At 39.8% G+C, this 14034-nt stretch overlaps 2 protein-coding genes across 6 annotated transcripts in view; both read left to right on the top strand.

The window, feature by feature from the left end:
- gramd4b (GRAM domain containing 4b) overlaps positions 1-4360 on the top strand; it is a 32368-nt gene extending 28008 nt beyond the window's left edge. For all 5 annotated transcript variants that reach the window (XM_053631209.1, XM_053631207.1, XM_053631206.1 and 2 more), the window contains one exon: positions 99-4360. In XM_053631209.1, the coding sequence (XP_053487184.1) occupies positions 99-215 (117 nt within the window). In that variant the 3' untranslated portion in view covers positions 216-4360. The remainder of the gene's footprint in view (positions 1-98) is intronic.
- Positions 4361-11865: 7505 nt separating this feature from the next.
- On the top strand, positions 11866-13870 carry LOC128611297 (shaker-related potassium channel tsha2-like). The gene has a single exon (XM_053630684.1). It carries the CDS (start codon positions 11866-11868, stop codon positions 13312-13314), a length of 1449 nt encoding a protein of 482 aa, XP_053486659.1. The 3' UTR covers positions 13315-13870.
- The last annotated feature ends 164 nt before the right edge of the window (positions 13871-14034 follow it).

The raw sequence follows: 14034 nt of genomic DNA, 5'->3' as shown, positions 1-14034 counted from the left end.
CACCTTGGGTTATAATCCATATGTTCAGACCAGGTTTTTTATTTTTTTTTATTTTAACCTCCAATGTGTCTGTGTGTTTCCATGCTTATTCCCTCCAGCCTCTGGTGTTTGGTGCCATGATTCACCGGGACGAAGCCTTTGAGGCCATCATCAGCCAGTACACGAAGATCATCGGTGCCACCCCCCCTGTCACAGTGACAAACCCGGAAACGTAGAACATGTGGTGAAGAGTTTTGCTGGAGCTCCAGTTTAAAAAGGAGACTTCAGAGGAGCAGCTTCTTCCACTTCTCCTTCTCCTCCTCGAAGAGGTGCGGAGATACAGAGAAAGATTTAAAAAAAAAAAAAAAAACAAGGAATCCATTTCCCTTTGGGTGCCTGTGCTATGTTTTTTAGAAAAGTGTTTTAAACATGGCTCCTTTGTGATGAGACGTTTGAACCAGTGTTTATTGTGTGTCTCATTTGGGAATTCACTGAGTACCACTGAAATGCTATTATGGAACAGGAGCTGGTTCTCCTCACAGTTTCTTGACATAATTCTAGTCTTATGTGTCATTTTTGTGTCCTGTATATGAGTCTGGTCACCTAACTTTTAATCCTGGAGCTGGTTCTTCTTGCCCTTTCTGAGACTACTTCACCTGTGTTTCTCTGTGTTCTGTCAGATAACATTTAATCCCCCTCTCTTTTCTTTCTTTCTTTTAAAAAAAAGAAATTGTATCGCTTCTGGCCTTGCACATGGAGACACGCTGCAGTTTGTGGTGCTGAGATATAGGGAATGCCAGGGCAGAAGCATCAACTCTTATGAAGTGTAGCTGCTGCTGCCCCCTTCAGAAGTGCTGAAACACATATACCATGGCCTTTTGCTTTAAACCTCTATGCTGCAAGCTTAGCTTTTACTTAGAATTTATGCTGGAAACTACCGAAAATCACAAACAACCCCCCTTTTCAAAATTACAATCCACACCACTTCCAACTACAACATGGGAATATTTTGTGACAAATCAGAATTTTGATTATTATTAAATGTGATAAAACAGACATTTCACAGTGGAACAGTAAGCAACCAGAATGGTTACTTATCTTGGCTGCGCTGCAGCTATAGGCCACACAATTATAACAATCATAAATTCAAATTTAAATACAGTTCTTCATGTATAGAACAAGGAAATGTGAGATCTGAGGGCATCATTATGGAATTTATTCTTCACTAAGAGGCCACGGAGGAAAAATAATTGCAGCAGGAAGGTTGAGGTGGGATTTTGATATGGTGTGGATTGGTTAAATTAGAAACATGTCTGTTCCATGAAATGGGCGAGCAAAAACTGAATCACTTTGATGGTGAATTGGGCTTGAAATCACACTATAACCTGATTTCATTTCACTGCGTGGAGTACAGAGCTGTACGGGGATGAGATTTCCTTGCTATAACATTGCATGTGCCAACGTTGTCTCCTCCCAACAGTCTCTCAATACATACGTTTCTTTTATCCTGAAAAACGTTCACTCTTATAAATATACCAATATATAAGGAGTTCAGCTAGCTTACTGTTGTAAAAATGTGTGTGCCACATGGTGTAAACTGATCTCTATTCCTGTAGTCACTGTGGGAATATGTTTGTATTTGTCCCCACTGTACTGTCTCTGTCCCCGTTCCCATGCAGCTCTCTAGAGTGTAACTGATGCACCTTAATGGTAGTGCACTCTCGTGCTCATCTTCCGATAGGGTTAGGAATGATAGGGTTAACCTTTCTAAGTAATCAGTGTTTGCTCTGAATCACACATTTTTATTCATTGTAAAAGCTCATACAATAAGCACAAGTGCACCATAAAGTCTTATGAACTGAATGTGTAGGAGGCGTGAAGGGATGTGCTGCTCGAGCATTTTCCTGTTTGCTGTGTATATAATTCTTACCAAACTTGAACTATTGCGTGCCCCATGCTGCAGCTATGCTTCCATTAACCAACCTAAACCCTTTGCACAAACAAATGAACTTTTCATCTACAGTAAATGTATAGGCCATATAAAGGAATACACCTCAAATACTCAACCTAATATCTACACATCGTGTCTGTGCTGTGTGTGCGTGCGAATTTTCAGAGACAAAAATGTCAACATATTTGTATGAAATCCTGATGAATTGAAACATTTTATAATGGTTGTCTAAGGGCAGTCATTAAATTCTGTCAGCAAATTTTTTAAATTCATGACTATACCATTACTAGCATTATACTAGCAATGGTATTTATTCAGTTGATATCGTCATAAAGCAGATTTACAGAAATACAGTTCATGTTAAAAGGAAGTTCTGTGCGATCATAGTGTGAATAAGATATCTGAGATGAGCACAAAACTCAAGTTCTTTATGATTACTGCAGCAGTTCTTGGGTACAAATCTACAGTTTCCATATGAGATTATTCCCTGAAGCAAAGTTGAATCTTGGGTATAAACTGTTTTTTTGCAGATTTTAGAATGATGCAGACTTAAAAAACAAAACAAAAAAAACATCTTATCAAGTCTTTTCGAGTTCGAGATTTATCCAACTTTTGAACAGTGTAGCAGTACACTAAAATCTATTTGTTTACATTCTCGGGTGAAGCACCATGATTTTCTATAAGCTACACCTATTATAGTATTATCGCTTTACCACAGATTATTCCATCTGAAAAAATAGTTCCATGTCAAGTGTGAAAAATACAGGTTTAATTTAACAAAAAAAAATATCTTTGAATAGAATTTGTTAGTGTGATACAGAAATATGAGTTTAGCATAAACATTTACTGACTGCCCTTAGACTTCTATTATATGTGATTTTCAAGTAGTTTTGTTTTCCATCCTTTACACGGTACAGAGAAATAAATGTGCTGAAATTCTTGTCTATAGTAGTTGCCCAAATGTTGCCACAGACGCAGTAAAACATTTATTTAAACTTTTTTTTAACATTATTAAACTTATGATATTATTTTTATAATTTATGCATCCCAATGTATTTAACTGTAGCCTCTTCACAATGGAGTAGGTCTCTCCTACTGCAGTTTCAGTATGGCTTTCAGAAAAACCTTCTTCATGCTTTTCTGGGAGACCTCATTTCTGTAGTCCTTTTCCTTACTACTTGCTAAACCACATGCCTTTTTTTCCTTTTATTAAGAAACAAATTTGTTATGCCAGCCTGTTAAGGAAAAAAAAAAACTCTCCATGCTGATATCACCTACTAAAGCCTATGTACTCGACTAGCCACATGACCCTGTGCAAACCAGCACTTTATACAAGTAGCATTGGTGTGTGTGGGTGTGTTGTTTCTGTTCCTACTTCTATGGCACATTAGTCTCATTAATTAACTTTCTGTGTCTCACTTTGTGCTTTTACTTCTTTTCCTTGCTGTCTTGTTGAATGGAGTCACCACTGATTTAACTCTAAATGTTCAGCGCTGTAACTAAAAGTTTAGGGTTCTTATAGAGTGTAGAGGCAATCAGCTAATACATCATTGAATCGTTTACAGTTTTCAGTTGAGGTTTGAAGCTCTCAGTAATTAATGTAGCTTGCAATTAATCATCGGAATCATAAGACCTCAGCGAAGATAGCCAGATGGCACACTGGAGAAGAAGCACAGAATTTACTGGAAACAATTTGCCAAATATTATGTCTGTATTACTGTTTGTGGTTTGCTATGCCCTTTACCTGCTCTGTTTACAGGGTTAAATAGTTGTCTTGGCCTAGTTTGATCCCTAGAGAGATTTAGGGGCATGAGAATGGGCCCCACTGTTTTTGTGGTAAGTGTCTGTGGTATTGAAAGGTGCTGAGGGTTTAAATTGATTATTAAAAATGGGCTGATACATTGATGAGGTTTGGATTTTGATTGGTAGGGTTTCTTCTGTCTTCATCATTTAGCTCACTCAAGGTGTACATGTAGGAAAGCTGATATTAGGGACCTTCACTTTCACCCTTTTTGATGTTTTGTTGGACATTTTAAAAGTTGTTTTGTTTGATTTGGTTGTCTGTGTTTATATGGTTAGCCAAAGACTAACAGTGTTTTTTTTTGTTTGTTTTTTTAAAATATGACTTTTTAGTGGAACCAGTTAAGAAAACCATGTATAGAACACAATAAATCATTAACCTCAGACCAATTCATTGATGCCGTTTTAAAAACTCGTTGCGCATGCTGTTAAATATTCATCATGATTATTTTCTTTGATTTGGATACTGAGTTTTCAATGAGTCAGTAAGCTGTAGAGCTGCCCTGTGATCAATGAAAGACGATTTCACACACACAAAAAATTCATGTTAAACAAGCCTCTGAACAGTTTTTAAAGTCTAATATAAATGTGTTGTACCTTTTTTCTATTTAAGTAAAATAATTTAACATATATACTGTCTTGTTCTTTCTTACTCTATTTTATGTTGCACTCTCATATTCTTTGATTTATCAAAGCTTGAACAGGTCAAGAGGTGATTTCTCCATCTTTATTGTTCCCCTGTCATATATTAGAATGTCTAAATTCATAGTAGACATTCAGGCCAACTACCTATCTAAAAAAAAAAAAAAAATCTCCATGTGGATATCTACTACTGAAGGCTGACCTGACACGGTGCTCCCCAGCACTTTATTCAATGAGATTAGCATTTTTGTGTGTATTTATGTGTTCAGGATCTGAAACTTGAATGTACAGTAGTTTACTCTCGGAGTTGTACTGTAGTCCTTTATTTCCACATAGATATTCTCATCACACTAGAGGGCATCATTGCTATCAGTTTAGATGAGTGGTTGGGCTGTACATTTTCCTAAGCACAATTCTTTAGTAAAACGCATGCTAAAATGTACAGTGCATCTGAAAAGTATTCACAGCGCTTCACTTTTTCCACATTTTTTTATGTTACAGCCTTATTCCAAAATGGATTCAATTCATTATTTTCCTCAACATTCTACAAACAGTACCCCATAATGACAATGTGAAAGAAGTTTGTTTGAAATCTTTGCAAATTTATTAAAAATAAAAAACAAAAAAAGCACATGTACATAAGTATGCCTTTGCCATGACACTCAAAATTGAGCTCAGGTGTGTGCCTTTTGACAGGTGTGTGCCTTTCAAAATCATGTCCAATCAACTGAATTTACCACAGGTGGCCTCCAATCGAGTTGTAGAAACATCTCAAGGATGATCAGCGGAAACAGGCTGCACCTGAGCTCAATTTTGAGTGTCATGGCAAAGGCATACTTATGTACATGTGCTTTTTTTGTTTTTTATTTTTAATAAATTTGCAAAGATTTCAAACAAACTTCTTTCACGTTGTCATTATCAGGTATTGTTTGTAGAATTTTGAGGAAATTAATGAATTGAATCCATTTTGGAATAAGGCTGTAACATAACAAAATGTGGTAAAAGTGAAGCGCTGTGAATACTTTCCGGATGCACTGTATCACATACATTCAACAGAGTCACCTGCAGCAATGGTTGTTTGAGAGACTTGGAGATAAGTGTTTTTGTTAACATTAACAAGACTTGGTAACATAGCATAAAAGACTCTGATATTTACTGATAAAAATGTTCTCAATTTCTCAAGGTGCAAATATTTATAATAAAAGAGTTCTTTGTTGTTTATAAACTAAATATAATATTAAATCATTAAAATGACAAATATAGTAATAACCCAAAGTATAACTAAAAGCATTTATTGTTAATTAATAGCACTTACATAAACTATAGATTACAAATAATTACCAAAATTGTGCAAAAGGAGGCTTTGTTTTCAGACTGCACATTTGGTGTTAAATGTATTGATTATATATGTAGGTGCCGAAGCTGGGTGACTGATTGGCTCAAGTTTTAATCACCCAAAACATCTTGTGCACTTTGGAGTGGACATTTATAGAAACTGTAGCTCCTGGCAGTGCAGCTGGTGGATCCTGCTCCAGATACAGTTACAGCTCTCCTGTAGTGTAGTGTAACTGGCGTCTGAGGCTAGGACATGTGTAGACACACACATCAGCTTTATGCGCAAAAAGACATTACTCTATGTACGCACCTCCACGGAAGTCTATCCTGATTCCTTGTTCTCTGCACAAATACAATATTACTTGAGTGCTGTTTTGTACATACGCATACCAAATGTGCGAATATAATTAGAGAATAATGGTCAAATGAAAATTTGCGTACGTAACGTAAGTAATGTAGTGGCTCAGTGGTTAAAGGCGCTGGGCTACTGATCAGAAGGTCAGGAGTTCAAGCCCCAGCACTGTCAAGCTACCATTGCTGGGCCCTTGAGCAAGACCCTTAACCCACAACTGCTCAGTTGTATAAATTAGATAAATGTAAGTCGCTCTGGATAAGGGCGTCTGCCAAATGCCATAAATTTAAAATGTAACGTATGCTGCAATGGAGAGTCATCGAAATAAATAAAATAAGAGTAAAAAATATATATATTATAGTGTGTACAAATATATGTGGGCCAGATATGTTTGTTTATGGTCACATATGGGCCGGTTATCACAATGGCGAGTGTGTTGTGATGTCCATGTCCATGTTGAACAAGATGTCCTGCGGTGTGTCTCTGCAAACATTCCACCACTGGAAGCTGAGTGCATCTACTAAAAAAAGGCCAAGGTCTAATCAAGGAGTGTAATCATAATCCGGAAAGAAGCAGTGGCCGAGTGGAGTATGTGTGAGATATTCAGAGGAGTCCAGGCTTCCGGATCTGCAAGCTTAGGTTTCATTCCCTTGCTTCATGCCTTGCTTACCTATCAGCAAAAACATGTCCATCAACTCAGATGTCAGCATGCTAAAACCGGTGGCAATCAAACAGCAGGAACTGTGTTGCCTCTTGTATCAGCTTTCTTGGGAGAAAGCCTCTATCTGCAAAACTTTGAAAAACTTGATCTGTGCAAGATCTCACGGAATGAGCCCGCTGAGCTGTAATAGCAGGTGCTCGAAGGTTTGCTCAATGGGAATAAACATTTCGGTAAGTGAGATTTTGTCACTTGCCTTGAACAAATGCTGTCTTCATTCCTAGAAATATGGGCTAATGGTGGCTTAGCACCTGTTAACTGGAAAGAAAAACAGCTTCTGTTTACATCTTATCGCATCAACTGCAACGATTCTGTATGTGATCCTCTAGCCAAACAAAACCAAGACCGTGTATATGACTGGCGTGGGAACAGAATACTCCGGAAGCCGACTGGAGGAGCTGATAACTGCTAGGATTACACCTGCTAAAAATCATCCATACTTTAATTAATACACGTGCCTTTGTGCACATAATTTGCTGCCCATTTCACTGAGCAATGTTTTCTGTTTTATGAATGACCACAACCCTCATGGCCCCTGTTCATGTATATTAACTTTACACACTCACAGAAGGTGATAGTGACACGAGCCGGTGCTTATGAGCTCATGAACTAAATGCAGAACGAGGTTCATTTCAAGCTCATTCGAGCTACATTTAGACGCAGATCTACTGTACCATGAAGATGTGTTCAGAAAATCATGTAGGGTATCCAGGATGGAATGTAAATGTCAGTAGGTTACCACACATGAAGTTACACTAACAAAACCATGCTGAATCTCAAGAAGAGCGTTTTCTGTCCATTCATCTTCTCTAGGGGCTGGCATTAACACACTATGTGTTGAAGGGTATGGAAGTATACTGTTTCTGCAGGGATGTCCTTCATCTATGTGGGCAAGGCTGCTGCAATATATTAAGATAGAATATGTCAGAGTTTTATACTCCTGGGAATTCCTGTCATCCCTTCTCTGGCAAAGCACTATTTCCTGTTGGCAGAGCCAAAATCTAATAATTGCTGTGTAGTTTTATTAACTGATATAAAAAGCATGTCTGATTTGACTGCCAGTTTTAATTCTTCCATGTCTTGGTGTACTAGATCAAACTATGACGGCTTGACAGTAACACTTGCCCACAGGCTAAATGTGGATAAAATATAGTTACTTAGTATTAGTTATTTGTGTAACATCCACAAAACAAGTTAGTTCCAGTTATCACTTATATTGTAGAAGATACAAACAGTCGTTCCCTCACCATCCTCTGGTTTATTTTCCTCTCTTGATGTTAAGAACACAAAAAACACTGCTTGTCATGTTACCAAGAAATCAAACTCCCCTGTTCTGAAGACTTTCCTGTGGCAAAAAAAAACTTTACAAAGTGCTAACAATGAACACTCATGAGATGAAGATGAAAAGGAAGAAGGAAAGCTAATTTCACTGGATTACAATTTAATGGGAATGTACAAATCACCGTGAGCTAACTAGCTAGCTAGCTGATGAGCTATCGGTGAGTGTGGCTTCTTTGGGATCTATCTCTGTAAAAATAAACTTATAATAAAATTATTTGGCCATAATGTGTCCCAAATGTCAGTTACTTAATATTCATTTCTTATTTATAAAACTGTAGCTGCGCCTGTGGCCTCGTGCCTATGGCCAAATCACAGCCATGCCTTTATTCAGTATAACCACACAAGTACGAGTGCAATATTGCTTAGTTATGCATTTGTTAGATAACATTTTTTAAAATCTGTTTATTATTAGACATATTATGTGGAGTGTCCGCCATACATGTCCCTGTGAATTAGTTGTTACTATAGAAATGGTATCATAGCACATTAATATATACCTGTGATTTGAATGACAGCAGGCTTCACTGTCAGAGCTGCTGTTATAGAAAATTAATCAACACCTTCTGACCAATCAGCTTCAAGAATTCAATACTACTATAATATACAGTAATTTATATAATTAATTAAAATGATATACAGTAAATATGCTTAATCATCTACAGGTGCTCACAAAACAGTGAATTCATGTGGAATCTAACCTGTGAATTCATTCCATTAATTTTCTGCACTGCTTATCCTACACGGTCGCGGGGAACCTGCCGCCTATCCCAGGGGACTCGGGACATTAGGCGGGGCATACCGTGGACAGGGTGACAACCCATCGCAGGGCAAAAGCATACACACACTCACACACTATGGACAGTTTGGAACTGTCAATCAATGCATGGCTTTGGATTTGGGGAGGAAACTAGAGCAACCGGAGGAAACCCCTAAAGCACAGGGAGAACTTGGAATCGAACCCCCAACCCTGAATGTGCGAGGCAAATGTACTAACATGCAAAATCCTACAAGTATTGCTACTAATGTGATGAATGGTGACCCCTTTCCCCTGATGTAGACAGTCTGTCAGTGAACACAGCAGGGTCACAAATTATCAACAGGAAGCACATGCATGTCACTTGATGCTGGAACCTAAACTAGGATCCAGAGTATCTACTACATCTACGGAAGGGTCTCACATAGGTGTGGTTCAGGGATTTGCTCTCATCTTTTGAGTAAACAAGGGACAGTTAAATGTAATGCAATGCTACAGAGCTCAAATGAATCCCAATATAATTTTGCTTAACACTAGGATATTGCTATTTAATAGTGTCAGTTTAGTAGAAATATTCCTAAAGAACGTTTTGAACAAGTTATAGGAAACACAATGAAATATTAAAATAAATACATATTTTACATACAACTTTTTTTTGTTTCTCATTTTCTGAATACCGTTCTAATGTATTGTGGTGGTATCTACATTTTTAACATGATTATTCAAACAGTGTGCTCTCTTTTAACTCATCAGCCTTGCAACTTGTTCCTCATGTTCATAGCTGTAAAACCAGAGCCCATAACTGCTGGGAGTGTTATTTTGGCTTCTTTAACATCTTGTCCTCAAATGGTGCTCAGATGCCACTCAAGCTTGAAGTTTCCATTGCCTTGGTTTTATGAGGACCTCATGTTCATTGCTTCACTGTATGCAAGCAAAATTGCTCTCAATATGCTCACTGAATGTTTCTTCATTTTTATTATGCATGTCAGATGTTGGGTTAATCATAAAATGTATCACATTTCATGGAACGTTACTTATCTAGGAACATTGCTTAAACAGTCTATATCAATGGAAATATGTACGATGAAAGCAATCAGTGCATGGCCCAGTTAGTAATGCTGGCCCACACTTACTGCTTCATCTGGCTTACATACTGTGTACAATTATGAGAATGAACTAATCCATATCTCACTGCCAGAATGCAGCCAAAGTTTAGCCTTGATGAGACTGCATCTCACAGTGGAGTTCACTAACTGAAATGCCATGGTCCATTTTTGGCCCATATTTCAAAAGTCAATAAAAACTTGAAATACGGCTGCTTACAACTCAGCTCCTTTTGATTTACTATTCACTTGTGATTGCCATAAGTGTGTCTAAACCCAAACAAATTTAATCTGGAATCTTCTGGGTAAGTGAGCTGCTGTTGGACACAGTTGACCCAACATTGTTGCATAAGAACATGATGGAAAAAGGTTAAAAAGACATAAAGTAAAGGTGTGATGACATAACCATGATGCTAATTAAGGAAATGTGAAATGATGTGAAATAAACAAGGAATTTCAAGTCCTCCGTGCTTTTATATGTATCCTCTACAAGGAGTCATTCATCAACACTTACATTCTATCTGACAGCTGTTTCAAGAGCACCTGGACATCAAGACAAAATTAGTCCATCACTGTCACTGTTCTTATATCCCAATCCAATGGCTTTCAATGAACGCATGCCGATGATACTCAGCTCTACCTGCCCTTCTTCCAAAGGATGCCTTGGTCGGTCTGTGCATATTTCACACTGCCTTTCAAATATCTTTGTTTTTTTTTTTTTCACCACCAAAAATCACCACTTTTGACGTTGAAAGACAATTTCTTGTGACTTCAACGAAGCACAAAATGGTATCAAGCTTAGCTTAATATCACTAGCATCAAGTCTGCCAGTCTTATCAACTATTGAGTTATAGTAGTCTACTGAACTGCTCTCATCAGAACACAATTTCAGGTCTAGACAATCATCATCTCACTGCTTACTGCTGGTCAGCTTACCATCTTGCACTATTAAACCACTGTGGATTATCAAAACTAAGGTGGCATGAATGGATTTCTATTAACCAAAATGTGTACACATTACACTCCTCTTAAACTATCGAACTTTTCTTTGGGCATGGTTCAGGTAAGTTGGTTGGAGACACTGGTTCTGCAGCACTCACTGCTAAAGCGTGTTCAAGTAGATGCAAGAATTAGATACCTGCATCAGCTGTAAATCACTTTGGATAAAATCATCTAGCAAAAATGAAATATAAATGTTGCTTAAAGGAAAGTCACATAAAACTGTCTGTTAACTCATTTTGATACCATACACGCCTTTATTTTTTCCCCTGGAAGGCAGTGGAAAATTCAAGTCTTATTATGCCTACTGTTTTTTATTTATTGCCCTTTACTACTGTTATATAAATTTGTAATAGTTTTGTTTTTCATTTACAAAAATAATCCTGCTTCTCGATTACATTATTCTCCAGAACTGCAAAATGACAGTCTATTTAATATATTACAAGAAGCCTTTTTTTTTAATGATATAAAGTTTCTGTCTTGAGTAGCTTTGCTCTGCACATGGATTAAAAGTCATTGCTCAGTGACATGAGCATTTTTTTCCCCTAAAGAGCACGGGCCGGGAGCCAGTTTTCCAATAATACCCAGGGTGGGCTTTACTGTTTAAAGAGCTCGAGGTGACTGATTTGTGAGTATTGCCCCGTGCGCGCGCTGTCTGGATAAATCACACACACACTCACACACACGCGCGCGCGCGCGCACACACACACAAGTTTTCGGTACTTTTTAAGCATCCGTTAAAGCAGTTCCTACACATAATAATCAGTCGCTTTAACACAACACGAGTTTGTGCCACAACTCGTCAGACTGGATTTGCCCGACCCTAGAACCTGGTGGAGTGGGAAGAAATCGTGGAGGAACGAGAGGCGGTTTGCCCGAGGGGGCAGCAGCATGACGGCGGATTCGGCTGAGCCCGTGCACACGTCTCCCTCTCTCCGGTTCGAGCGCGACGCGGATCTGACCGAGCGGGACGGCAGCGAGCGCGTGTTCATCAACGTGTCCGGACTGCGCTTCGAGACGCAGCTCAAGACTCTCTCCCGCTTCCCGAACACACTCCTGGGTGACCCGCACAAACGCACCCGTTTCTTTGACCCGCTCCGAAACGAGTACTTCTTCGACCGGAACCGACCCAGCTTCGACGCCATCCTGTACTACTATCAATCCGGCGGGAGGCTCCGCCGACCCCTGAACGTACCGGTAGAGATTTTCATGGAGGAGATCAAGTTTTACGAGATCGACGAGGCCGTGATACAGGGCTTCATCGATGATGAAGGGCTTAGCAAGGAGAAGGAGCGCCCGATGCCCACCAACGAGTTCCAGCGGCAGGTTTGGCTCCTGTTCGAGTATCCCGACAGCTCGCGAGCAGCCCGAATGATCGCCATTGTGTCAGTGATGGTCATCTTGATATCGATCGTCATCTTCTGCTTGGAGACGTTACCAGAATTCAGAGGTTCCGGCGATGTGCTGAGCGGACAGGCACCTGTTAACGGGACAACTGAAGAACGCTGGAATGGCATCTCGTTCACGGACCCGTTCTTCCTGCTCGAGACGCTCTGCATCGCGTGGTTCTCCTTCGAGATGTTCATGAGGTTCATGTCGTGTCCGAGCAAGTCCGCGTTCTACAAGGACATCATGAACACCATCGACATCATAGCAATCGTTCCGTACTTCATAACTCTGGGTCTGGAGCTTGCAGAGCACCGAGGGAACGCGCAGCACGCCGCGTCCCTGGCCGTGCTCAGAGTTATCCGCCTCGTGCGCGTCTTCCGTATTTTCAAACTCTCGCGGCACTCGAAGGGACTTCAGATCCTGGGCCGGACTCTGCACGCCAGCATGCGCGAGCTGGGACTGCTCATCTTTTTCCTCGTCATTGGCATCGTCCTGTTCTCCAGCGCGGTCTTCTTCGCTGAGGTGGACGACCCCGGGACGAGCTTCACCAGCATCCCGGAGTCGTTCTGGTGGGCTGTGGTTACCATGACTACAGTGGGATACGGCGACATGAGTCCCGTCACGTTCGGTGGTAAAATCGTTGGTTCGATGTGTGCGGTGGCCGGTGTGCTCACTATTGCCCTGCCTGTACCTGTCATCGTGTCCAACTTCAGCTATTTCTACCAGCGGGAAAATAACGAGGATGATCACAACACCTACACGCATGTAACCTGCGGGTGTCCCGTGGCCTCGTTTGATGAAAACAGCATGCCTAAAAGTGGAAGCATATTCACACCCGTTAAATCAGTGTGCTCGGGGAATAATAATGATAATAATGATGATGACTTTAATTTCTCCGTCTACTGTAATTTTAATCTGCATGAATACACAGGGAAGCTGACAGATGTGTGAGCACCCAAAAAACAAACAAACAACCAAACAGCATTTTGAGAGTGGAATTAGAGCAGAGGTTCTCAAAGTGGGGTCTGGGTTCCCCGGGGTCAGTTAAAGCATAGCTTTATATATAGGGTCATATTTTTTTATTATTTAAAAATTTATTTTGTTTTAGTGGTTATTCTCAGTGGTAGAAATAAAAGTCCACCGTTATCAAACCTGACAATAAATCCAGTTTAGTCTGAGCAACCACCAACACAACAGCAATGAATAAGGCAATTAGAACATTTTTTGAAAAACATTTCAAAATTTTGTAATATAGCCTAGGTAAACGATGCACATGCACCCGGCCATCCACATGATGTAAAAGAAAATGTGATTCATCAGGCCACTTTCTTCCATTGCTCCATGGTTCAGTTCTGATGCTCACATGCCCATTGTACGCACTTTCTGCAGTGAAAAATGGGTCAGCATGGGCACTCTGATCGGTCCACTCAACAAGCTGTGATTCACTGTGTGTTCTGGTACTTTTCTATCATAATCATCTCTATCATGATCTCCTCTATCATTAATGTTTTTCAGCAATTTGTGCTACAGTAGCTTTTCTCAGACCAGACAGGCTAGCCATCGCTCCCCATGTGCATCAGTATGTCTTGGGTGCCCATGATGACCCTGTCACAGATTCACCACTTGTCCTTCCTTGAACCATTTTTGATAGGTACTAACCACTGTATACCC

Source organism: Ictalurus furcatus, chromosome 8 (genome assembly GCF_023375685.1).
Source record: "Ictalurus furcatus strain D&B chromosome 8, Billie_1.0, whole genome shotgun sequence".
Taxonomy (NCBI): domain Eukaryota; kingdom Metazoa; phylum Chordata; class Actinopteri; order Siluriformes; family Ictaluridae; genus Ictalurus; species Ictalurus furcatus.
Note: the sequence above shows the minus strand (reverse complement) of the source record. Positions and strands in the feature narration are given on the sequence as shown.

What these genes read in the sequence shown, in the direction of transcription:
- LOC128611297 (XM_053630684.1), top strand. Translation starts at nt 11,866, where the DNA reads ATGACGGCGGATTCGGCTGAGCCCGTGCACACGTCTCCCTCTCTCCGG.